Source organism: Globicephala melas, chromosome 8 (genome assembly GCF_963455315.2).
Source record: "Globicephala melas chromosome 8, mGloMel1.2, whole genome shotgun sequence".
Lineage (NCBI taxonomy): Eukaryota > Metazoa > Chordata > Mammalia > Artiodactyla > Delphinidae > Globicephala > Globicephala melas.
Genome location: NC_083321.1, coordinates 52,480,964 through 52,504,473, shown reverse-complemented (window position 1 = coordinate 52,504,473; position 23,510 = coordinate 52,480,964). Strand labels below are relative to the sequence as shown.

Here is a 23,510-nt window from a genome sequence, read left to right as displayed (position 1 = left end):
ATGAGAAGCTGCGCACCACAATGAAGAGTAGCCCCTGCTCGCCGCAACTAGAGAAAGCCTGCGTGCAGCAACGAAGACACAATGCAGCCATAAATAAATAAATAAATAAACATTTATAAAATAGCAGCCTTCTTAAAAAAAAAAAATATATGTATATATATATATATAAGCAGAGGGGGGAACCCGCTGGAGGGAGTCAGCAAAGTTTCAGTGATGGTTACTTCTGTGCAGTAGAATCAAGGGGAACTGTCTTCTTGTTTATGCTTCTTGGCATGCCCAGGTGTCCCCCATGAGCCATCCAGAGGCTGACCTATGACCAGGGAGACAATGACCTCCTCACTGAGTGGGCAGGCTCATGAGAGCTGAGAGCTGGCCGGCCCGAGGGAGCGTCCTGGCTCCCTGGTGGAGGTGTGTGACCCTTGCCCCTTCTCCTCCTGGCAGGTACCTCTACAACCGCACGGGCTACTGGAGCGACTGGTCCGTGCCCATCCTCATGACCACAGCAGCCGCCTTCACTTACGTCGCAGGCCTCCAGGTACGTGGGGCTGTCTCAGAGGGCAGGTGGCCCTGAGCCCAGGGGAAGGGAGACCTGGCCTGCGCTGGGCTGACGGAGGGGCCCGCCCTGGTCTGAGGAGGGCAGCTGGCTTTTCTCCTGGCTGCTGGGGCTTGGTTCCTTCAAGCGGGGAGGTCCTCTCGCTTTGCCCCCTCCTGGCATGTTCTCCCCCGCCCCCGTGGAGCATCCCGCTGGTAGGCCCCACTGCAGACTTCCTCTTCCAGGAACTCCCTCAGACTCAGGTTAGTCCCCAGGCTGGACTGGGGCATCCTGGGGGACAAGGCTGAAGTCTGCTTCAGAATCCCGGAGTCTGGAACTCCCAAAACATTAATTAGGCAGTCCAAGTGAAGCAGGGCCCAGTGACCTCTTGAGGGAAAAATCCTAGAGGAGAAGGAGCCTGGAGGCCTGGAATAATCTGGGAGGAGGCCAGGCTTGGGCTGGGTTGGGCAGGGCTGGGCATTCCCATCGCCTTCAGGGAGGTTTGCTGACTGGCTGAGCCGGGCCCAGAGAGCAGTGGGGAGCAGGGTGTCTGGGGAACGGGCAGAAACCTTCAGGTCACACCTGGTGCCTGACTCTAGCCCTGTGGGCCCCCTGTTCAGGTCCTGGCACTATGTCACATTGCCGTGGGGCAGCAGATGAACCTGCACTGGCTGCACAAGGTAAGGGCTGCCTCCTTGGGGGCCTAGGGAGGAGCGGGGAGGCTGGAGGCCGCAGCAGCAGAGGAAGAACCCGGACACATCTTCCCTCTCCTGCATCGTGATTATAATTGTTCTAGTAGCTAACACTGAGAACTCGCTGTGTGCCCAGCACTGTTCTCGCGGTCTAGACTGTATTAACTCATTTAACCCTCACAGCAGCCCTGTGACGTTAGGTACTGTTATGATCCCATTTTGCAGTTGGGAAAACTGAGGTACGAAGAGGTTAAGTAACTCACCCAAGGTCTCCCACTTAATAGGTGGAGGGTCCAGGATCTTAGCTCTGCAGCCGTGCACTCAACCAGCACAGGCCACAGCTCCGGCCCTCTGGCTGGCTCTGCCTTCGGTCTCACCCTCTCCTCCTCTTCAGTGAGCTCATTTTAAAACTCTGATCCAGTGATATTTCTCCCAATTTAAAGCCCTTCCCACCACTTCCATTGCTCCCAGGGTGATCCAAACTCCCCCACCCGGCATTAAGGCTCTGCGTGACTTGGCCCCAGCTGAGGTCTCCCAGCTGCTCTCATGGGACTGTCACCCTCAGCTTCTGCCACGTGACACATCTCAGGCCCTCCCGGCATGTCTGCCTCTTCTCTGCTTTACCCCTTCACTCCTCCCTTTCTCTCTCTTTTGGACCCTTCCTTGGTTCTCCTCCCCACCTACACAAGACTTCTCAGGCTCCCCCAGCACCCTCAGGCTCCCCTGCCACAGTCCTAACATCTCATTGTCCATTTCCATCTGGCTCCCTGACCCCAGCCCTGCCTGGTCTGGGAGCTCCGTGCAGGCCAGAACTGACTTTCCATCTCCATGTCCCTGGTGCCCCACGCAGGACTGGGCCCAAAGCAAAGAGGCTTCATACGTTCCAGAGCCTTGGCTCTCTTGCTTACTGTCGGTGGCACGCATGGCGCTGAATACATGTGGCTGATGCCTGCTCTTTCTGAGGGCCTAGCGGGCGCAGGGGTGGCACAGAGCTGACCAAGAGAGAGCCTCTCCCTCCCAGGAACACCTGGGCCTTGGAGGAAAGGACGGGCTACCTCTTTTCCTAGAGCCTGACTCAGAGTGAGCATGCCATTTAGGAAGGGGCAGAAATGTCCAGAAATAACCACGAGCCCATGAGATGGGTCCAGAGTGACTCTGAGGGGAGGCGCTCACTTCCAGCTAGAAAGATACGAAGCAGGAACCGGAAGAAGGACGTGGTGAGCTCCAGTTGGGCTTTGTGGAGCGGGAGGTGCCTGTGGGCCTCCAGGGGGGCCTCTGAGATCTGGAACTGAGGAGTTAGATCCGGGGAACTGAAATCTTGGAGGGATGAAGAAGAGTGAGCCACGGGACTTCCCTGGTGGTTCAGTGGGTAAGAATCCGCCTGCCAATGCATGCGACACAGGTTCGATCCCTGGTCCGGGAAGATCCCACATGCCACGGAGCAACTAAGCCCGTGCACCACAACCACTGAGCTTGCGCTCTAGAGCCCGCGAGCCACAACTACTGAGCCCGCGAGCCACAACTACTGAAGCCCACGTGCCTAGAGCCCATGCACCGCAATGAAGAGTAGCCCCCACTCGCCAGAGAAAGCCCGCACACAGCAACAAAGACCCAACGCAGCCAAAAAAAAAAATGCAGTGAGCTGCCTCTGGTCCCCTCCCACCTTTCTCCTGCTTCTCACTCTTTCCTAAGATCTCCTCTGGGCTTCTGAAGTCCCCTCTGTGAGGGACTTTCTTCTCCCAGCTACAAAGCTGACACTTTGAAAGAACTGCACCCGCTGGCACCCCAGGTGGGGCCGGCGCACACCGCAGCCACCTCCTCCAGGGCACGCCTGGCTCTCAGCAGGCCAGGGCGCACCTGCTTGATCCCAGTGGAGAGGCGTCCGGAGGCCCGAGCTAGCCAGGGCAGCAGATCAGTGCACGGAGTCTTCTCCTGGGGGAAGGGGGCTCAGGTTGCTTCATCTGCACTGGTGCCAGCTCCCAGGGTGCCAGTCCTGTCTCCCTCTCCCCTCTGATCCCTCCCAAGAGATGTCAGCACGAGGAAGGTCCTTCCTGGCAGAGATGGACCCACTGCACCTGGAGGGAAGGAGTTCCCTGGGGCTCAGTATTCAAACAGGGGCTGGAAATTCTACCCTTCTGTTTCCAAGATTCTATCATTTGATTCTAAGATTTTTATTATTTTTTTTGCAGTATGCGGGCCTCTCACTGTTGTGGCCTCTCCCGCCGCGGAGCACAGGCTCCAGACGCGCAGGCTCAGCGGCCATGGCTCACGGGCCCAGCCGCTCCGCGGCATGTGGGATCTTCCCAGACCAGGGCACGAACCTGCGTCCCCTGCATCGGCAGGCAGACTCCCAACCACTGCGCCACCAGGGAAGCCCGATTCTAAGATTTTAAGAAATTCTTATTCTTTTTGGTTTTGTTTTAACCGACTTTTGACCATTAATACATTGACATGGTTCAAAATTACAAAGGTACAAAGAAGTAAAAAATGTAAATCTCCCTATTATCTTTCCAGAAATATTTTAAGTACATACAAATGTGTGTGTGTGTGTGTGTGTGTGTGTGTGTGTGTGTGTGTGTGTATATATGCACACATTTCCTTTTTCTTTAAACACAAGTAGTAGCCTATTATACCCTCTATTTTGCACCTTAAGAAAATAAAGTTGGGGTAGTATTTTTTTTTTATTGAAGTATAGTTGAGGTACAATACTATAGAAGTTACAGGTATACAATATAGTGATTCACAATTTTTTAAAATTTATTTTATTTTTATATTTATTTTTGGCTGCATTGGGTCTTCGTTGCTGTGTGCAGGCTTTCTCTAGTTGCCGGGAGCGGGGGCTACTCTTCGTTGCGGTGCGCGGGCTTCTCAGGCAGTGTCTTCTCTTGTTGCGGAGCACGGGCTGTAGAGCGCAGGCTCAGTAGTTGTGGCGCATGCATGGGCTTAGTTGCCCCGCGGCATGTGGGATCTTCCCGGACCAGGGCTCGAACGCGTGTCCCCTGCATTGGCAGGCGGATTCTTCACCACCGCGCCACCAGGGAAGCCCCTGATTCACAATTTGTGAAGGTTATGCTCCATTTATAGTTACTATAAAATATTGGCTACATTCCCTGTGTTGTACAATGTATCATCATAGCTTATTTTATACATAACAGTTTTATGAATAACAGTTAATCCCCTACTCCCATCATGCCCCTCCCCGTTCTCTCTCCCCACAGAAAATTCTTGGAGCTCCCTCCCCTTCAGTACAATAGGAGCCTTCCCATCGGTGTCCATCCCTTGCTCCTGTCCCACCATGTAATCCCTAGTTCCCTAATCTAGCCAGTCCCCTGTTGCTGGGCCTGATCAACATCCCATTTAACTTTCAGTTCCCTGGCAGCACAGTGTGGCAGTGACCTGTGTGGGGAATTGCTGGGTAACGAGTGTGTACTTTTGTAATTCGGATAGTTCCTGCCAAACTGCCTCCTTGCCAGGTGCCACCAATTCATGCTCCCTCAGTAATGTATGATTGTGCCTATAAAATCACCCTTGCACATAAAGTGTTCAGGGATTTCCTGGCTTTGCCAGTCCCAATGGGTGAAAATGGTACCTCAGTGTAGTGTTTTCTTTTTTTTTTTTTTATAAATTTATTTTATGTATTTTTTATTTTTGGCTGCGTTGGGTCTTTGTTGCTGCGCACGGGCTTTCTCGAGTTGCGGCGAGTGGGGGCCACTCTTCGTTGCGGTGCGCAGGCCCCTCACTGCTGTGCCTTCTCTTGTTGCGGAGCACGGGCTCTAGGCGCGTGGGCTTTAGTAGTTGTGGCTTGCAGACTCTAGAGCGCAGGCTCAGTAGTTGTGGCTCGTGGGCTCCAGAGCGCAGGCTCAGTAGTTGTGGCCCACGGGCTTAGTTGCTCCGTGGCATGTGGGATCTTCCCGGACCAGGGTGCGAACCCGTGTCCCCTGCATTGGCAGGTGGATTCCCAACCACTGCACCACCAGGGAAGCCCTAGTGTTTTCTTTTCATTAATTTTTATTGGAGCATAGTTGATTTACAGTGTTGTGTTAGTTTCTGCCGTACAGCAGAGTGAATCAGTCATACATATACATATATCCACTCTTAGATTCTTTTCCCATATAGGTCATTACAGAGTATTGAGTAGAGTTCCCTGTACTGTACAGTATGTTATTAGTTATCTATTTCATGTATGGTAGTGTGTATATGCCAATCCCAATCTCCCAATTTATCCCTCCCTACCTTCCCCCCTTGGTAACCATAAGTTTGTTTTCTACATCTGTGATGCTATTTTTGTTTTGTAAATAAGCTCATGTGTACCATTTTTTTAGATTCCACACATAAGCGGTATCATATGTCTGGCTTTCTCTTTCTGACTTACTTCACTCAGACTGACAATCTCCAGGTCCATCCATGTCACTGCAAATGGCATTATTTCATTCTTTTTAATGGCTGAGTAATAGTCCATTGTATATATGTACCACATCTTCTTTATCCATTCATCCGTCAGTGGGCGTTTAGGTTGCTTCCATGTCTTGGCTATTGTAAATAGTGCTGCAATGAACGTTGGGGTGCATGTATCTTTTCAAATTATGGTTTTCTCTGGATATACACCCAGGAGTGGGATTGCTGGATCATATGGTGACTATTTTTAGTTTTTTAAGAGATGTCCATACTGTGTATTTTTTTTTTTTTTTTTTTTGGCTGCGTTGGGTCTCCGTTGCTGCACACAGGCTTTCTCTACTTGTGGCGAGCAGGGGCTACTCTTCGTTGCGGTGTGCGGGCTTCTCATTGCGGTGGCTTCTCTTGTTGCAGAACACGGGCTCTAGGCACACGGGCTACAGTAGTTGCAGCATGCGGGCTCAGTAGTTGTAGCTCACGGGCTCTAGAGTGCAGGCTCAGTAGTTGTGGTGCACGGGCTTAGTTGCTCTGCGGCATGTGGGATCTTCCCGGACCAGGGATCGAACCCGTGTCCCCTGCACCGGCAGGCGGATTCCTAACCATTGCGCCACCAGGGAAGTCCCAAACATTCATTCATCCATTCATCTGGCTGCGCCGGGTCTTAGTTGCAGCATGCAGGATCTAGTCCCCTGACCAGGGATCAAATCTGGGCCCCCTGCATTGGGAGCGCAGAGTCTTAACCACTGGACCACCAGGGAAGTCCCTCCATACTGTGTAGTTTGTTTTTTGTTTTTTTTTTTTGTGGTATGCGGGCCTCTCACTGCTGTGGCCTCTCCCGTTGCGGAGCACAGGCTCTGGACGCGCAGGCTCAGCGGCCATGGCTCACGGGCCCAGCCGCTCCGCGGCACGTGGGATCCTCCTGGACCGGGGCATGAACCCACATCCCCTGCATCGGCAGGCGGACTCTCAACCACTGCGCCACCAGGGAAGCCCATACTGTGTAGTTTTAATTTGCATTTCCCTTATGATGAGTTAGGTTCAGCATCTTTCATCTGCTCAAATTGACATTTCCTTTTCTATAAACTGTCTCCTCATATCATTTGCCCTTTTTGCTGTGAGGTTTGCTTTTTGCTTATTAACTTGCAGGAGCTCTTTATAGATTTGGAAAATGAGGCCTTTGGCTGATGAACTGCAAATCATCCTTCCTAGTTGTCATTCATCTTTTGACTTTGCTTGCTGTATTTTTGCCACAGGAATTTTTTTATCCTTAAGGATTTTTTATGCTTAGGGATTCTGTCATCTCTTATGGCTCCTGGGTTTCGTGTCAGAAAAGTCTTTCCCACTCCAAGATTATAAAAAATTTCCCTGTGGTATCATTTGGTAATTATGTTCCTACTTTTTTTAACATTTAACTTTGTTGTCCTTTTGGAAGTTATTTTAGGGTACAATGTGATCTTACTTTGTGCTTTTCAGATGGCTTCTCAGTCCCAGCTCTCTGTTGAGTAATCTGTCCTTTCCACTCTAATTTGAGATGCCATTTTTATCATATACTAAATATTTTTATGTATTTAGATCTGTTTCTAAGCTTTTTATTTACTTTCATTTATCTCTCTGGTCCTATACCAGTACCATACTTAATGCTATATAGTTTTTTTGTTTTTGGTTTTGGTTTTTTTTTGCGGTACGCGGGCCTCTCACTGTTGTGGCCTCTCCCGTTGCGGAGCACAGGGTCTGGACGCACAGGCTCAGCGGCCATGGCTCACGGGCCCAGCCGCTCCGCAGCATGTGGGATCCTCCCGGGCCGGAGCACGAACCCGTGTCCCCTGCATCGGCAGGCGGACTCTCAACCACTGCGCCACCAGGGAAGCCCCAATGCTATATAGTTTTATGCTATGTTTTCATCACAATCTTTATTCTGAGAGTCTCCAGTTCCCCCTGAATCCTGAGGAGGGGAGGGCTGGAGGACAGAGGGCCTCTGGGCAGTGCGGGGAGGGAGCTGCTTGCGGCAGGCTGGGTACTGTGAGTGGATCTAGATGTCCACTTGGGGCCCTTCCCCCTCCTCCCCGGTCCTCCCAAAGCTCCTATTTCCCAGAAACCCCTCCCAGATGAGCCTCCAGGAAAAGTCCAGGGGTCCAGGACGTGAAGAAGAAGGTGGAAGGGTACTTGGGGGCTTTGAAGTAAATAGGAGGTGGTATCCCTGAGATACCCCCCCTCCTACCCCCACCTACCACCCCAGCATCAGTTCAGGTGCCACCGCTGTGAGGGGCTTTGATCACAGCGCCCACCTCCCTAGGCCGTCCCCATCAGCACCCCCAGTGAATCCAGACTTCCTTCCAAACAACCGGCCCAGGCTCCACAGTTCTTCCTGGTGTCTAGCCTCTATCCCTCTAGTTGCGGTTTAGGAAGGCACATTCATCCTGCGTGTCAGGTACGGTGCCACAACCATCATTTACTGGGTTACATGTGAGGGGCTTTCCACACTGTATTTCATTTACTGCTTGACATAATCCTGTTTATTTGATATTACGTCCACTTTAAAAAATTACCCCACTAACATTTAGTAAGCACTCATTACTTTGGTGCCAGCCATGGTGCTGAGCATTTCTCTTGCATTTTCTCATTTATCTTTCCAAATCCCTTTCAGGTAGGCGCTCAGTCTCCCAATTTCACAGCTCAGGAAACATGCTTTGAGAAGTTAACCACCCCCATTAGGCACAGTCACCGAGGGATGTGACATAAGTGGGTCCCTGAACCCTGGGCCAATCTGCCACTTAGACCACAGAACCCAGATTCCAGCTACCCCCGCCGACCTGTCGGCAGAGCTGGTTTCCAACTCCTCCGGGTCCCAGCACCCGGGCAAGGCTCACTGAATGAACGGACGTAGCTCCCGTATCCTCCACCCCTCCTGCTGTCGTCACAAACCACAGTGCCTCCAGCACAGAAAACCCGAGACCGCTTTCTCAGAGGCTTCCCCTGGGCCTTCTGGGTGGGATGTATCCTTTCCAGTCAGACTTGAGGAAGGGTGGTAGAGTTGCTGGGAGCCAGCGCTGTTATCGTGGCTTAAGGACACGGCGTGTGTGGGGAAATCCCACAGAACTTGACCACTGCAGTAATGCTGTGGAGCATAAGGTTGCCACTACAGCCACTGCAGGATTCAGAGAGGATAAAATTTTTCATTGCATTAGGATCCTTGGAAATCAGTTTTATTACAAGTATTTCCACTAGCAGTTAAATACTGTGATAAAATGCTCAGAGGTGACCCTTCAGAGATGCTTGCTATGGCCTGGAGGGCAGCAGGGGGCAGGGAGCCTGTGTGTTGGGGTGGGGGGGTTGGGAGGATGCTCAGGGATGGTTAGGACACTCGTGGGCTCCCTCCACTGCAGTGTGACATCCCAGAAAGAGCACGACCTCCGAGACGGGCAGAATGGGGTTTGCTTCTGAATCTGCCCCCCTTCAAAGCTACGTGACCAAGCAAACCCTGAGGCTCTCTGAGCCCCATTTTCCTATGTGTAAAATGAAGACGGTAACATCTCAGCTGGGATTTTACGAGGATAAACATGAGCAAGCGGAGTGCCTCCCGCAGAGCCAGGCACACTTGGGCCCTCTATGCACCTTCGTGTCTCTCATTCCCGTGTCCTCTGGACCGGCACGTCACAGTCCGTAAGAGCTCCTATCTGTCTCAGCCTTATTACTGCTTCTTATTGGAACATTTGTTTCCAGGCTGATGGGCTGGAACGACAAACCTCCAAAGGCAAACTTAATCCCAGACGGGGATGAATCTTCCCTGCCTGGCAGGGAACGAAGATGGATCAGCCTCTGTCTCTGGCCTGACGAGCTAGAAACTCAATTTAGAGCTTGTTTGGTCGTTAGAGGGCTCTCACAATGCTGCTGCCTCCAGGAGAGACACTGTCAGAAGAAAAAGAAGGCGAGAGCCCTGCTGGCAAAGAGAGCAGCTGGGAGCAGGCAGTAGGAAGTCAGGAGGGCCGGATGTGGCGGTCTTGGCAGGCGCCTATGGAGAGGGGCTGCGGAAGGCTTCGGGGTAGAGGTGTGAGCTGAGTTTTATGAGGCAGGCCTGGCGGTGTGGAGAGCTTGGGCAGAGTGAGATCCAGGGCCCAAGGCAGGGACCCTGGGGGGCTGAGTAACCAGAAACCAGGCATTACTTAGTTTGGGGGAGCGTCTTATGTTACATGACACACTTCAGATCCCATCTGTCCCCAGAGCTTTCCGTCCCAGGAAGGTTCCATCTGGTGTTCCGTCAGAGCTGTACTCCTCACTTCCTCTGGGAGGGCAGCTCCCATAACACATTAGAGGCTGGAAGCTAGGAGGCTGAGGCTGAAAGCAGGCCTTGGCAACGGGGCGTGCGGGGCAGACCCCTGCCTCACCTCTGCTCGCTGTAGCCTGAAGGCCAGGCTGGGTGTCAGCCTCCTGCGGGGGGCCTGGCTCCTCAGCCTGCTGCCCTGCAACCTGGGCAGGTCCCCCTGTGCCCCATCTCCTGGGGAGCCTTGGTCTCCTCACCTGTCACGCTGGATGAAAGGTGGCTGGGCAAGGCCTGGGACGGGACCTGCTGGGCTCAGGGAGGCCCCCCATTTGCCGAGTGTATTCCCTCCTCACACCCTGAGCCCTGGGGCCATGCCCCACCTTAGCCCAGCTCCAGCCCACCTGTCTTCTCTCCACCCTCCCTTCTATTTCTCCTGCGGTCCCTTCTTCACTGGGTCCACCTGCCTTCTCCTGCCTCTGCTCCTCTCACTGTCCTCTGCACGGCTGCCTCTGGCTTTCTTCCAGTGCCTGCCTCTGCCCTGCTTTGTCCGTCTCTCTTGTACTCTCTACTCTCCCCTTTCCGCCTCTCAGCCTCTCGCTCCGTCTCTCTACCTTTGCTCTCCCTCTCAGACACACTGGGGACCCTTGGGCCAATGGGGCTCTGACACTGCCCTGACCCTCTGGTGGCTCTTCCCCTTCCAGATGGGGCTGGTGGCCATCCTGGTGGCTACGGTGGTGGCCATGTCAGCTGTGGCCCAGCTGTGGGAGGACGAGTGGGAGGTGCTGCTTATCTCCCTGCAGGTGAGTGGGGGTGGGGACGGGGTGGCTGCTTCCCCAGGACCCTCAAAACAAGACAGTGCCTTTATGGTCACTCCCGTTTCTCTAGATCAAGGTCCAGAGGAAGTAGGGAGGGGTCCACACCACATAGCAACTCAGAGGCGGGGAGGGTGCTACAATCCGGGGTACCTGGACTCCCAGTTTCCTCCACTGAAAAATGGAGACACTTTCCTGCCCCGTGGATAGAGACAGGCCGTAAGGACGTTGATAACCAGAGGGTCTGGGCACAGCTGGGAGCCAGCAGTCTCTCTTGTCCCTTCCTGCACACAAGGGCACAGCGCCATTCCTGCACATGGGGGCCCTGGTCGCCATCACTGCGCTCTCCTGGATCGTGGCAGGACAGTTTGCCCGCGCAGAGCGATCCTGTAAGTATGACTGGGCAGGACCTACCCTCCGTGTGCTCCAAGTACCAAGGCCAGCTTGTCCTGCCCCCGCCTGGACGTTACCTAGGTAGCCTGGGGATGTGGCGCGGCCCTTGCTCTCAGTGTGGGGAGTCCCGGTTCACAGTCCCGGCCTGCAGGTTCCACAGAGGTTGCAGCCTCGGCCTTGCGTGTTTCCTACTCTGTGTCTCTACACGTGTGTGTGACTTAGAGGCCAGGTTCACCTTCCTAGCAAGAATGGGGGGTCCTCTTGGTGCAGGGTCCCCTCAAAGCATCTGGGTCCTGACAAGTAGAGGGAGGAGGGGTCCAGCACACCCTGCCAAGCTGCCCGGGGCTCATGGTTGGGCCCATGTCTGCAGCCTCCCAGATGGCCATTCTCGGTACCTTCTTCACCGTGGTGTTTGCCCTCTACCTGGCCCCTCTCACCATCTCCTCTCCCTGCATCATGGAGAAAAAGGACCTGGGCCCCAAACCTGCCCTCATCGGCCACCGCGGGGCCCCCATGGTGAGTGCCACTTGTGGGCCCTAAAGACTGGGGTGAGGGGTGGGTGGAGCTGCCATTGCAGAGGGGAGACAGGCAAAAAACCTAAAACCTATCTCCTTGTAGGGAGGAGCTTGCAGGGAAATGTATATAATACACGTAATCTAATAATAGCCACAAGTTTTAGCCCTTTTTGGTGGTGGTGGTGTTGGGGGGTGGGCGTGGGAGGGGTTTAATGGAAAGGGTTGGTGAAAAGGCTGGAGAGTTTCAATGGTATCAAGTCCTGAAGAGCCCGAAGGCATCTGGTTTGAAAGATTTCACTTTCATCCTGAGGGCCCTGGAGAGATGCAGGAGGGTTTTAGGCCAGGCCCAGATACTGCCAGGTTGTAGGTTAGGAAGGCCCAGGAGAGAGAGAGATGCTGGGTGTGGGGAGGGGAGCAGGGCCCAGGGGCTGGGATAGAGCAGCAGAAAAACCCTCCAGGCTGTGCAGGCAAGAGAGCTGGGTGCAGCTGCAAACCCACTGCTAAAGGAAAACATTTGCACCGGGTGGGACGGAGAGTGGAAGGAGTCAGAGTCAGCACCTGCTCCTTCTCTGCCACCCCTGTGACCCCGCAGTAGGCCCTCCCCTCGAGGGAGTATGCACCAGAGCCAGGCTTCCAGGCCCCGTGGCAGCTGTGGGAGGCAGGGCCTATTCTATCTCCTCTGTGCCTAGTTTGCTCATCTTGTCCCCTGGGATGATGGGAGCGTCTGCACCGTATGGCCACAGGAAGCAAGAGTTAGCATGTATGATGTGCCCAGATATGAGTCTGGCTCACAGAAAGTAAGAGTTATGCTTTCCTGTTACCTCGGGCAAGCCCTCCTGCTTCTCTAGACTGGGTTTCCTGACCTACGAAAGCCTTGAACTTTGGTTCTCAACTGATGCAGTACCACTCACCACCACCAGGGGGCACTTGAGGGCTCTATGAGAGCTTTTTCTTGGTTGTGGCAGTAGTTGGGAGTTCCATGGTATCGCTGAATTTCAGGGTAGTCTAGGGGGCCTCACGAAGTAAGCATTTAAAGGAGGCGTCACGTCGGACAGGGCTGCAAATCACCATTATTGTGCCCATTTCCTAGATAAGGCTCAGAGACCTGTGCCCCTGAGCTGGACCCTGGTGCCCTCCCATCACACCCCATGCTGCTCCTGGCACCTCCTGGAGGCAACCAGCTAGAAAGGCCATGGTTTTTGGAGTCAGAGGATCTGGATTTGGGGTCCAATTTTGCCACATGCTGCCCGTGTGTCTGGCGGGTTGCTGGTCCCCTCAAGGCCTCCCTGCTGCTGGCTTTTGTAAGGATAAATTAGGAGGACAGCCTTCCAGGAGGCAGGGCCCCGTATTATAGCTGCTTTTCTTTCCATGACCCGTATTACCCACCCCACCTGCTCTGGAGGCCACAGGACAAGAGGGTGGGGTGTGCTGAGGCAGGAAGCGGGGGCAAAGGGAAGGAGTGGGGTGGCCCCATGTGGATTGTTGTTTCAGCAGAAAGATTTCGAACATTCACAGAAGGGGAATGAATAGTATAATGAATCCAACACCACCTTCACCATTTATCAACATTTTGCCATTCTTGTTTCATCTATCGCCCTGCTTTGTCTTTTTTGAAAGCAAATCCCAGGTATTGTATCATTTTATCCATGCTTACTTCAGGATGTATCTCTAATGCATAAAGACCTTAAAAACAGAACTACGCCACACTGCCACTATTACACCTAACCAAATTAATAATCATTCCTTAATACTATCTAATACTGAATCAGTGTTCCGCTTTACTTTGCCTCAAAAATATCTCTTTATAATTGAGTTGTGAAAAATCAGAATCCAAACAGAGTCCGTGTGGTACAGCTGGCTGGGATGTCTTCTAAGTATCTTTTAGTCTATAATAATCTCCCTCCCTTTTTTTCCCCATATGCTGTTTATTTGTTGAAGAAACTGAGTCATTTGTCCTGTAGAATTTCTCCCATTGTGCATCTGGCTGATTGCATCCTGGTGGTGGCCCTTGAGGGGCTGGTGTGGGTGTCGGACACAAGTCCTCCCTGTGTCACTGTGAATGCATGAGTACCAGTGTCTACACCTGTATGTCTGCCTGTGGGAGGTTTTGACTCTGGGTCCACACATCTGTGTGTGGTAAGCCCAGGTGCTCATCCCTGTCTTGGAGATGGTATCTGTGTGCCCTGGACGGGGGTGTCCTTCCTATGTGGGTAGCCTGTGTGCATACTTTAATATTTGGTCAGACTGACTCCAAAGTTGGGCCTCTTAACCACAGTGGTCTACCACCATGAGTCTGTGACGACCACGCCCACACATGCACACTTCTGACAATACAGCCCTATCTGCCTTTAGGCCTGAGGCAGTAGCAACCCTCTTTCTTAAGGAGGCCAGCACCTAACACAGGGAGATCTGAGTTTAAAAAGCCTCCAGAAAAGAGATTTTGCCCCTCCCAAACACTTCCTCCTTCCCCCAAGGGTCTTCATGGCCCCTGCTACGCTCTTTGTGTCTACCCCCAGTCTACCTTCTGCCACGTGGGAGGGGGGCGTTGGTACCTCTCTGGTGGTCACTTGTGGGATGCCTGGCCACAGGGCATTTAGAGGTGACTGAGCAGGAACCCCACCGAGTCCACACCTGGACGCCTCTGTGGGGTCTCACCCAGCCCACTTGACCGGGAGACAAGGCAGCATATCCCCCAAGGCTGCTCTGCCCTGCAGAAAGGGGAAGAAAGGAACTCACATTTCAGAGACTGCTGACGTCTGTTACCTCAGCTATGAGCTTGGTAATATTAGTCCATTTTATAGCTAAAGAAACCGAGGTCCAGAGGGTGAGGTGTGATGGGCCCAGGTTGGTGACTGGGAAGGGGAATTGCTCCTTCTCAGCTTCAAAGCCCTTGCCATGCCAGGCCGCTTCCCAGACGAGGGGAGTGTGTTACATGCTGGGGAACAGCATGGCCGGAGGAAGAGAAGATGGGAATGAGCATGTCTTGGTGAGAATGGAATGAGCCATGGGAGCCCTTTCCACCCATCCCTCACTGCCAGAAGTCTTCCCTGTCTTGCATCCCGCACTGCACATGGTCCTAGCCCAATCCTTGGTATGGTGCTGACCCCTAGTGGCAGCAAAGGGCATGACAGGATCACCAGACCAAACAACTAGGGAGACTCGGAACCCCAACTCCCCCAACTGGAAGGATACTCAGAGAACAGTGTACATACACCGCCAAAGACCAGATGGGGAAACTGAGGCCCATAGGATAAAGGGATGCACCAAAGGTCACAAACCTAGTTAATGGCAGAGTCAGGCCTAGAACTAGGATTTTCTGATGTGTATGCTATAGGGTAACAGTTGTCATTTGTTAAGCACTTACTCTATATCAGGCAACGTGCTAGGGGCTTTTAATCCTTATAACAGTCTAGGAGATGGTCTTGTCATGTCTGTATAGATGAAGAAACCAGTCACCCCACTGAAACGCTGCCATGCTGTCTACCCTGTCCTCTCCCTTGGGGATCTCCACCTGGACTCAAGGTATAACCAGGAGGAAACTTGGCATTCAGCCCAGCCCAAGACTGCATAGAGGCAGAAGACTGTAAAAAAGCCCTCCACCCCCGACATTTATATACATCAACACTAACCATCCCTGCTTCTCTCTCCCCACCACCGAAAAAATCTATGAGGTAGGCATGATTTAACAGATGAGGAAACGGAGCTTCAGAGAAGCTGTGTGGATGCCCAGGGCTCCACAGCTACTGCTTAGAGGAGTGGAATTAGAACCGGGTCTACCCCAGCCTCCCAACGTGGAAGAGTTTCTGTGGGTCGGGGAGCAGTGCTTGAGCTAAAGCTTGGCTCTCCCTCACCACCACCTTCCTCCCCAGCTGGCCCCAGAGCACACGCTGATGTCCTTCAGGAAGGCCCTAGAGCAGAAGCTGTACGGACTCCAGGCTGACGTCACCATCAGGTAAGCGTGGGGCTTGGGAGGACAGCACCTCTTTTCCTCCTCGATGCAACCACACCCGGGTTTCTGCTGGAGACACGTCTGGTCCTGGAGTCTTAGAGGTGGGAGAGCGGAGGCTTGGATTATCCACTGCAGGGCAGGCACCATGTTTATGCAAATAGATTTTGTGCCATACTCCAGGATATAAAATAGAGAAAAAAACAGACACCTGATTCAAGCAGGGTGGAGGTAGGGACCTGGAGTCCTGCCACAGATCCACTTAATGGAAAGACTAGCTCTGTACGGCTCAGCAAAATGGAGCGCAAACACTCTGATGAGTGGAATCAGCAAGGTGCAGAGTGATACGTTCACGGTGATGTCAATTATACTTTTAAAGACCACATAAAAGTGATCTATACAACTTCTACATGTAGATTGTAAGTATGCGTTTGTAAAAAGGGCAAGAAGTGTCCATACTGATCTGATAACATCATGTCTGAGAAGCGGAGGGGGGCAGGGTACTGAACAGGGGTACCACGGTGTGAGGATACCATTCCCATTGTAGACATTATAGAATTGTGTGTTTATCAAAGCTTTCTAGCAGGTGGTAGAAAAATGCCTTGAGGAGGGGTAGCACAGGTGCCTTTTACTGTTTCACGCTAAGGCACCTTATGGGGCTACTGGCAGCCCCAGCAGAGTGGGGTAGACCAGGATGATACCAGGGTGGAACTTGTCAAAGGGGCCTGCATTTGCACTCTTCTCATTATGGCATCACGTGGACTGGGTTCTAAGCCAGGTTCCACCACTTACTGGCTGGTAGGCCTTGAGTTTGATACTTCTGTCTCCAGCCTCAGTTTCCCTATTATTAAATGAGATAGCCTCTACCTCCCAGGGCTGCTGAGAGAATACGCTCAGCCCTCCCTCCTCAGCAGTGCCCACCCCCATCTGACCCTCAGAGAGAGCCGAGGGATTCACTTACTGCCCACTGACTTCCCTGTGCAGACGGGGAACCTGAGGCCCAAAGAGGGGCAGAGCGGGCCTGGGTCCCTAGGTGGGCTGGTGTAAGTGGGTGGGGAGGAGCGGGCGAGGGACCTGGGTGGGCAGTGACTCCGCAGCCCCACCCTCCCACAGCCTGGACGGCGTGCCCTTCCTCATGCACGACGCCACCCTGCGCCGCACCACCAACGTGGAGGGGGAATTCCCGGAGCTCGCCCACAGGCCCGCCTCCATGCTCAACTGGACCCTGCTGCAGAGGCTCAACGCTGGCCAGTGGTTCCTGAAGGTCTGGCAGCACCCGTCCCAGTCCTAGGCATGGAAAGCATGGTCAGGGACTCCATGGTGAGGGCCAGGGGCAGTCCTCAGCTCAGGTGACCTTCACATGCCGAGCTTCCTTGACTCACAGCCAGGCTGGTTGGCGGCCTCCTTGGGCTCCTGCCACTGCAGCCCAGCTGTCATGGTTGTCACTACTTGTTCTGGTTCTGCCTCCCCTACCAGAAAAAGTTGATTTTGATTATAATAGTTAATAGCTAAAATTGTTAACACTGTAAAACTCTAGAGGAAGTTGGTTCTCTGGTCTGAAGTGCTACTGAGAGAAAAACGGACTGGGGTCTGGGATATGTTCCAAGCAAATCATTCTTTTGGCAAGCAGACTGGGATAGAGAGGTTATGGTTGGGTTCTCCTAGAGGTCCCAAAGGGCCCCAGCCTTCAATGTGCCTGACTTGCACACACCAGCCGACACTGGCAGTTCAGTCGTCTCCAAGTTCCATAGCCAGGAAGGCATGTGGAGGCCCCATAGGACTGGTGAGACAAACATGTGTGTCCCTGTCTCTGCCAGACGGACCCCTTCTGGACGGCCAGTTCCCTGTCACCGTCCGACCACAGGGAGGCCCAAAACCAGTCCATCTGCAGCCTAATGGAACTCTTGGAGCTGGCCAAGGGCAATGCCACGTTGCTGCTCAACCTGCGTGACCCGCCGCGGGAGCACCCCTACCGCGGCAGCTTCCTCAACGTCACGCTGGAGGCCGTGCTGCACTCCGGCTTCCCCCAGCACCAGGTGAGGCCCTGCAGCCCAGCCCCACCCAGCTCTGTCCCCAAGGAGCTGAGCTCCGCCCAGCTCTGCCCCACCCGCAGGGAGACCAGGCCTGCCTGGAGTCCCGCTCACGCAGTAAACTCACCGTGTCCCCTCTCCAGACCTTAGGGTTCCACATTTGTGAAATGAGGGTAGCATGCCCCACGCCTCCCTGACGGGGTCATCATGGGGCCAAGAGGGAAATAAGAAAAGCGTTTAAAATGTACAAAAGAAAAAAAAAATGTACAAAGGGCAGGAGCAGGGCCAGATTCTTCGGAACATGGTACTTCCATGAAGTGTTACCTACGTGATACCTGGGGATCAGAAAAATACGATTCCAACTATGAGAGCACACAAGACGCTGGTGGCCACATGCACAGTAGCTGACATTTGGGGCCTTATCGGTCTTGTCCTGACTAGGGTCTGGAGGGGGATCTTCCTGAGGTGTTGCCAAAGCAATTCCCAGCCATGGCTGGGACCAAGTCATCCCCCGGAGGTGGTTACTACCTGAAAGCTTTCACTGCGTGCCAGGTCCCGCCTCTTTTAACCCCTCCAGGTGCTCCACGAGGGACAGACACCCTAACCCCATTGTATAGAAGGGAAATCAGAGGCAGCTCCTCTCCTGCTTGCAGGTCCTGTGGCTGCCTAACAGGCAGAGGCCCTTCGTGCAGAAGGTGGCTCCTGGCTTCCAGCAGACATCGGGCTCCAAGGAGGCAGCTGCCAGCCTGCGGAGAGGCCACATCCAGCGGCTGAACCTGCGCTACACTCAGGTGTCCCGCCAGGAGCTCAGGTGCCCACCCCATCCTGCCCAGGCTCACCCAGAGCACTGGACACACAGGCTCAGGGTTCAAAAAGGAGAGGTTGAGAACATCAGGCAGACCTGGGTTTGTATGTGAGCTTGGCCCTCTGAGAGCGGAGTTTCCTTCCTCCAGGGACAGTTTTGAGGACGGCATGAGGTTGTGAAGGGCCATGCTTTACAGGCTTCCCACACTGGCCAAAGGGCCGACCAGCCTCTGTCCCTGCCCCACAGGGACTATGCATCCTGGAACCTGAGCGTGAACCTCTACACAGTCAATGCCCCGTGGCTCTTCTCCCTGCTGTGGTGCGCAGGGGTCCCGTCTGTCACCTCTGACAACTCCCACACCTTATCCCAGGTGCCCTCCCCCCTCTGGATCATGGTGAGTTGGGGATTGTTGGGGGTCCAGGGAGCTGCCTATGGCTTCCAGGGCTGGGGGGCAGGCTCCACACCCGGGCTCCCTCTAGTGAGGTCTCAGGGGTGGGGGGAGCACCTGAGGGGACAGGCTTGAGGCATGAAGAAGATTCTCCTGACCTCTGGGCCTGCACCAAGGTCTGGGGGGTAGGAGGAACCTTGGCCTGAGCCACATGGGGAAAAACACCAAAGGCTCTAGACAAATAAACAACTACTTGGGTTTTGGGGGGGTTTGGAGATTATTGTTTTGTTTTAAAGGAAGGGAAGTCATTGGGAAAAGAGGGCAACGAGGCAAAAATAGGGAACATTAAAATCTTCTCAGAGATTACAGCCAATAAAACCAGCTTTCAGTTGGTTGACCGACGGAGCACCTGAAGACAGGCCTGTGTTCCAGTCCCAGCTCTGCCAACCAGGGGGCTTGGGGAGCCCTTGACCTCCCTCCTGTGCTCCCACTGCCACTTCCCTGAGGTCATGAAAGGCAGATGGAGGGTCTCATTATGGCTAAGATGATGCCGTGTCAGTGAATCAGATCTAGGTTTTGGGTGGTTAGCTCCATCCCCGCCCATTGTCTTTTAAAACCTCTGAGGGCTCAGCTCGGACTGAGATGAAATAACTGACTGGCAGCAGTAGCTATGAGCACACTCTGATTCAGGCCACAGGAACTGACCAACAGCAAAAAGTGCCCTAGCCCACCTCCACAGTTTACCTGAGATCAAGGGGGTGTGGGGCCTGGCTGCTCTGCAGGCTTCACCCTGCTGGGCCCCTCTCTATGGCCCCCTGGAGGGGAAGCTCCCACACTCCGCACCCTACAATGACATGTACTCTTACATGCACATGGATGCCACATACCTCTTCACATACCCACCTGCGCACCTGCTTGTCACGTCACACCCTCTCATTCATCTATCTGTCTTTCATATTTTGGTTCTTGCATTAAGCCCCTTTAAGCACATAAATCCTCTAGGTTTAAAACACACCACCTCTACAGTGAACACTGCACAGATCTCTTTTATCCTACACACACACCCCACCCCAAACCCCAGGCCCACTCCTACAAAATATAATCTCAAGCCCCCAAGCCCCCTCCAGGTCCTCCTCTGCCCCTCCCTGATGGTGACGTGCGATTCTCCTGCCCATGGGCCCTTGGTCTGGAGCCCTGGTCTGGACCAGCCGTGACTGGAAGCTGGTTGTGGGCCATCTGTCCACAGCCCCCGGACGAGTACTGTCTCATGTGGGTCACCGCCGACCTGATCTCCTTCATCCTGATCGTTGGCATCTTCGTGCTCCAGAAGTGAGTAGGCCCTGACCACCTTCCGCGGCCCTCCCTGCCTGAGACGGGCCAGCTCCCGCCCCCAGCCAGGTGAACGCCCTCCTGAGCCCTGGGCCGGGAGATGTCCTGGCCAGACCACCCTGTTCAGGGGAGAAGGAGGCCTCCCTGTGGCCCCCAGCCCGTCCCCCTCAGCCAGAGCCCAGTGGCTTCTGGAATGAGCACCCAGCTGGGAGCCCAGAGCCAAGCTGGGCCAGGATGTGCTGTGTAGACTCTTTGGTGAGTTTCAGCTCCAGGGGGGGCTCCTCTCTAGGCTTGTCTCCCTGCCTGTCACCCAGGGCACAGGTTTCCACAGCACTCGGGCCGGGCTCAGACCTCCCCACCCACCCTCCAGGACGACAGCTGGGGGTGGTGGTCACAGTGGGAGTGGGTGGGTCCTGGGGAGGTTTTAGGGCCAGGCGGGGCCCCAACCCAGCCATGAAGTAGCAGGCTGGGTTTTACTCTTGACTGATGTTCTCTCTCTGTCCCATACTGCTCTGATCCGGCGCATGTCCCTCCTCTCTCTCCCCCCTCCCCACTCTCTGCTGCACTCTGGCATCTCACAGCTATCACTTGATCAGGTAATTCTGGTGTGGTCCTCCTCCTGTTCCTCTCTCTCCCTCCTCGCCGCCCCCTCTCCACCTCCCTCTGAAAGGCTGCCTCCTGAGGAGCCCTAGGCCCAGGTCACCCTCCCATACACCTCCCCTGCCTGAAGCCGCCTTCCCATCCTTGCTCTCGTCCTCTCCCCTGCAGTCCTCCCTTCTCTCTCCCCACCTTGCCGTGTGTGTCCCTCTGCTCTCTCTCCCTCCCGCAGACAGGGAACCAGCATTTCCTTGCAGGTTGCTGACCTGGCCTCTCTCAGCACCAGAGCGTCTCCCTCTGGGGAGGGGCTCTGCTTGGGCCACCCCCCACAGCCTGGCACTTTGGGCAAGGCCTTCCCCAGTGCCCGGCGCACAGCCTACCAAGTTCTGTTTCTCCCTGCCACCTGTGGCCCTCCCACTCCCAGTTTGCCTTTCCCCTCGCTCACTCTGTTTATCTTTCTCTCCACCTCTCTTCTTTCTTTCACTTTCTGTCTCTGACTCCCACCCCACTGCTCTCCCCCCATGAGCACAGCCTCCCGTACTTTCCCCTGGGAAATACCCCCAGTGGTTGAGCTTCCTGTCCTAGATGTACCTCACTGCAGAGACACGGGCCTGACACTTTCCTCCTGCGTTTAACGTTAATTTCCAAGATGAGACCTTGGTCTTGGGGGTGCAAGTTCCCTTTGGTCAGGTGCCTTGGGCCCTCCTAGGTCAGTCATCTTCACTGACCAACTTCTAGGAGGAGGAACTCTGTGCTCACTGACTGTGGGACTGAGCCCAGCAAAGGGCCATTTGCCTGGTCCCTCCACCATCCTCTCAGTCGGCAGATGTCCACATGTGCTGGCTGGTGCTGTGCTGGGCCTTCTTCCCCAGGGTGCTCCACTGACACGCTGGGCCACTCAAGATACAGCCAGGGCAGCATCATCGTCTTCCTGGGGGGTCAGGCAAGGCCTGATGGAGGAGAGGACCCTGGGGGAGAAGTTCATTTCCCTGTGGTCCTCATTCTTCCATTCATTCACTCAATGATACTTAGAGCACCCACCACACAGCAGGCATTGGGCTTGGTGCCAGGCACGCAGCGATAAATAAGAGACCCTATTGCTGTTCTCAGGGATGCATAAGAGACCCTATTGCTGTTCTCAGGGATGCGTAGGGCGGCCAGCCCAGCCAGAGGTTGCCTTCCCCCCTGCCTCCTGCTTTCCCCTTGTCTGTCTGCTCTGTTCATCCACCTGTCTGCCTGTCCATCTGTCTGTCCATTTCTGCTGTGCTGATCCCATCTGGAAACAACTGATCTCCCGTGGAGTCTGGGCTCCCTCCACCCACTCCAGCAGGGCGTCGGGCCCTGGGGGGTTGGGTTTTTGTTTCCAAGCTGATCCCCACTTCCCTGAGTGGGGTTGGGGGTCCGGTGAGTCCTTCTGTTTAGGTTGCAGGAAGACTCTAAGTTCAGAGGCCAGGGATTTGGGGCTAGTTCAGAGGAACTGTAACAGCAAGAACTGTGCCCTGAGCCGGACGAAGGAACCCAAGTCCTCCCGGCTCTGCCTGGTCCCTGCACGCCCTATGCAGCCCCACCTCTCAGCCCATTCAGTTTTGCTCCCACCTTGCCCCAGCCATTAAAGGGGTAATGCTCCAGCCTGTCCCTCTCCACTAGGGAATATGCACCCCACTCTTCCAGGGCTGTTGGAACAGAGCAGCAGCAGGCCCCTCCCCAAGTCACTCCAGCACCCTTGCCTTGTGATGCCATGAAGACAAGCTCCCCGCTGTCTCCCCTCCCCTCCCTGCTTTCCTTCACTTCCTCTATGGGGTTCCTCACTGGCTTCACTCAGCCTGGTCCTGATGATGGAGCTGTAGGCGACATCAGCTGGGACTCCCCAAGATTGGTTTGCACTCCAGGGTGGGTCGTCAGTCATGCCTGCTAAGCCCCCACCCCCAAATTTGTCCAGGTGTATAACTGGGGGCACCTGACACATACCTAACCAACCCCTAACCATCCTCCTGGGCAAGGGGAGCGGATCTAGGGGTCTGGAGGTAAGAGAGCCCTGGCTGACAGTCAGCAGACTGATTCAGGCCCCAGCTCTGCCCTACTCTGGGCCTCAGTTTCCCCGTCTGTACAGTCGGACAAGAGTCCTGCTGGTCTCTCAGGCCAAATCCAGAGAGTCTGTGGAAGTGGGAAGGATCCCTTCTCCAAGGAAAGGTGGGGAAAGACCTGATGCCCACGGGGCCGTCTCTGCAGGTGGCGCCTGGGTGGCATACGGAGCTACAACCCCGAGCAGATCATGCTGAGTGCCGCGGTGCACCGGACCAGCCGGGACGTCAGCATCATGAAGGAGAAGCTCATCTTTTCAGGTGTGCAGCTCCGCAGACAGGTTGAGTCAGGCTCTGGGCTCTGTCCTCTGCACCCCACATGTGCAGACGGGTGTGTGTGCACACATCTCACACACAGCACACACAGGTAGGGACACGGCACAGACATAAGTATACCCACCTAGCTTCACGCTCACACTGGTACAGGGGCACACATACACACACACACACGGAAATGCATACCCGTCCACATGCAGCCCTCAACTCCAGGTCCTGTGGCTCAGTGTCAGCCCCAGGGGTAGTGGGCAAGGGTGACATGCAGGGGTGGGGGCAGGGCTGGAGGCCCATCCTGCCATGCTGGTTCATACACAGACCCCACAAACGTTGATTCCACCCCTGCTTGCTGCCTGTTGACATTCCCAGATTGATGGAGGAGGCAGCTGTATAAACAAATACACGGAAAGGTAGGTGTCACTGAGCTCTAATAGATGGGGGTGCTGAGCCAGAGTGGGGTACAAGGA

General features: G+C 54.4%; 1 protein-coding gene across 5 annotated transcripts in view; it reads left to right on the top strand.

Moving 5' to 3' along the window:
• GDPD5 (glycerophosphodiester phosphodiesterase domain containing 5) overlaps positions 1-23,510 on the top strand; it is a 90,057-nt gene that overhangs the window by 63,772 nt on the left and 2,775 nt on the right. For 2 of the 5 annotated variants that reach the window (XM_060303722.1, XM_060303720.1), the window contains 13 exons: positions 442-535; positions 1,153-1,212; positions 10,576-10,674; positions 10,982-11,075; positions 11,450-11,595; positions 15,464-15,546; positions 16,654-16,804; positions 17,358-17,576; positions 18,224-18,381; positions 18,622-18,769; positions 20,010-20,092; positions 20,674-20,688; positions 22,919-23,031. In XM_060303722.1, coding sequence (XP_060159705.1) covers positions 442-535; positions 1,153-1,212; positions 10,576-10,674; positions 10,982-11,075; positions 11,450-11,595; positions 15,464-15,546; positions 16,654-16,804; positions 17,358-17,576; positions 18,224-18,381; positions 18,622-18,769; positions 20,010-20,092; positions 20,674-20,688; positions 22,919-23,031 — 1,463 coding nt within the window. Of the gene's footprint in view, positions 1-441; positions 536-1,152; positions 1,213-10,575; positions 10,675-10,981; positions 11,076-11,449; positions 11,596-15,033; positions 15,117-15,463; positions 15,547-16,653; positions 16,805-17,357; positions 17,577-18,223; positions 18,382-18,621; positions 18,770-20,009; positions 20,093-20,673; positions 20,689-22,918; positions 23,032-23,510 lie in introns of all 5 variants that reach the window. The other 3 variants (XM_060303724.1, XM_060303723.1, XM_030836053.2) reach the window with 3 other exon arrangements.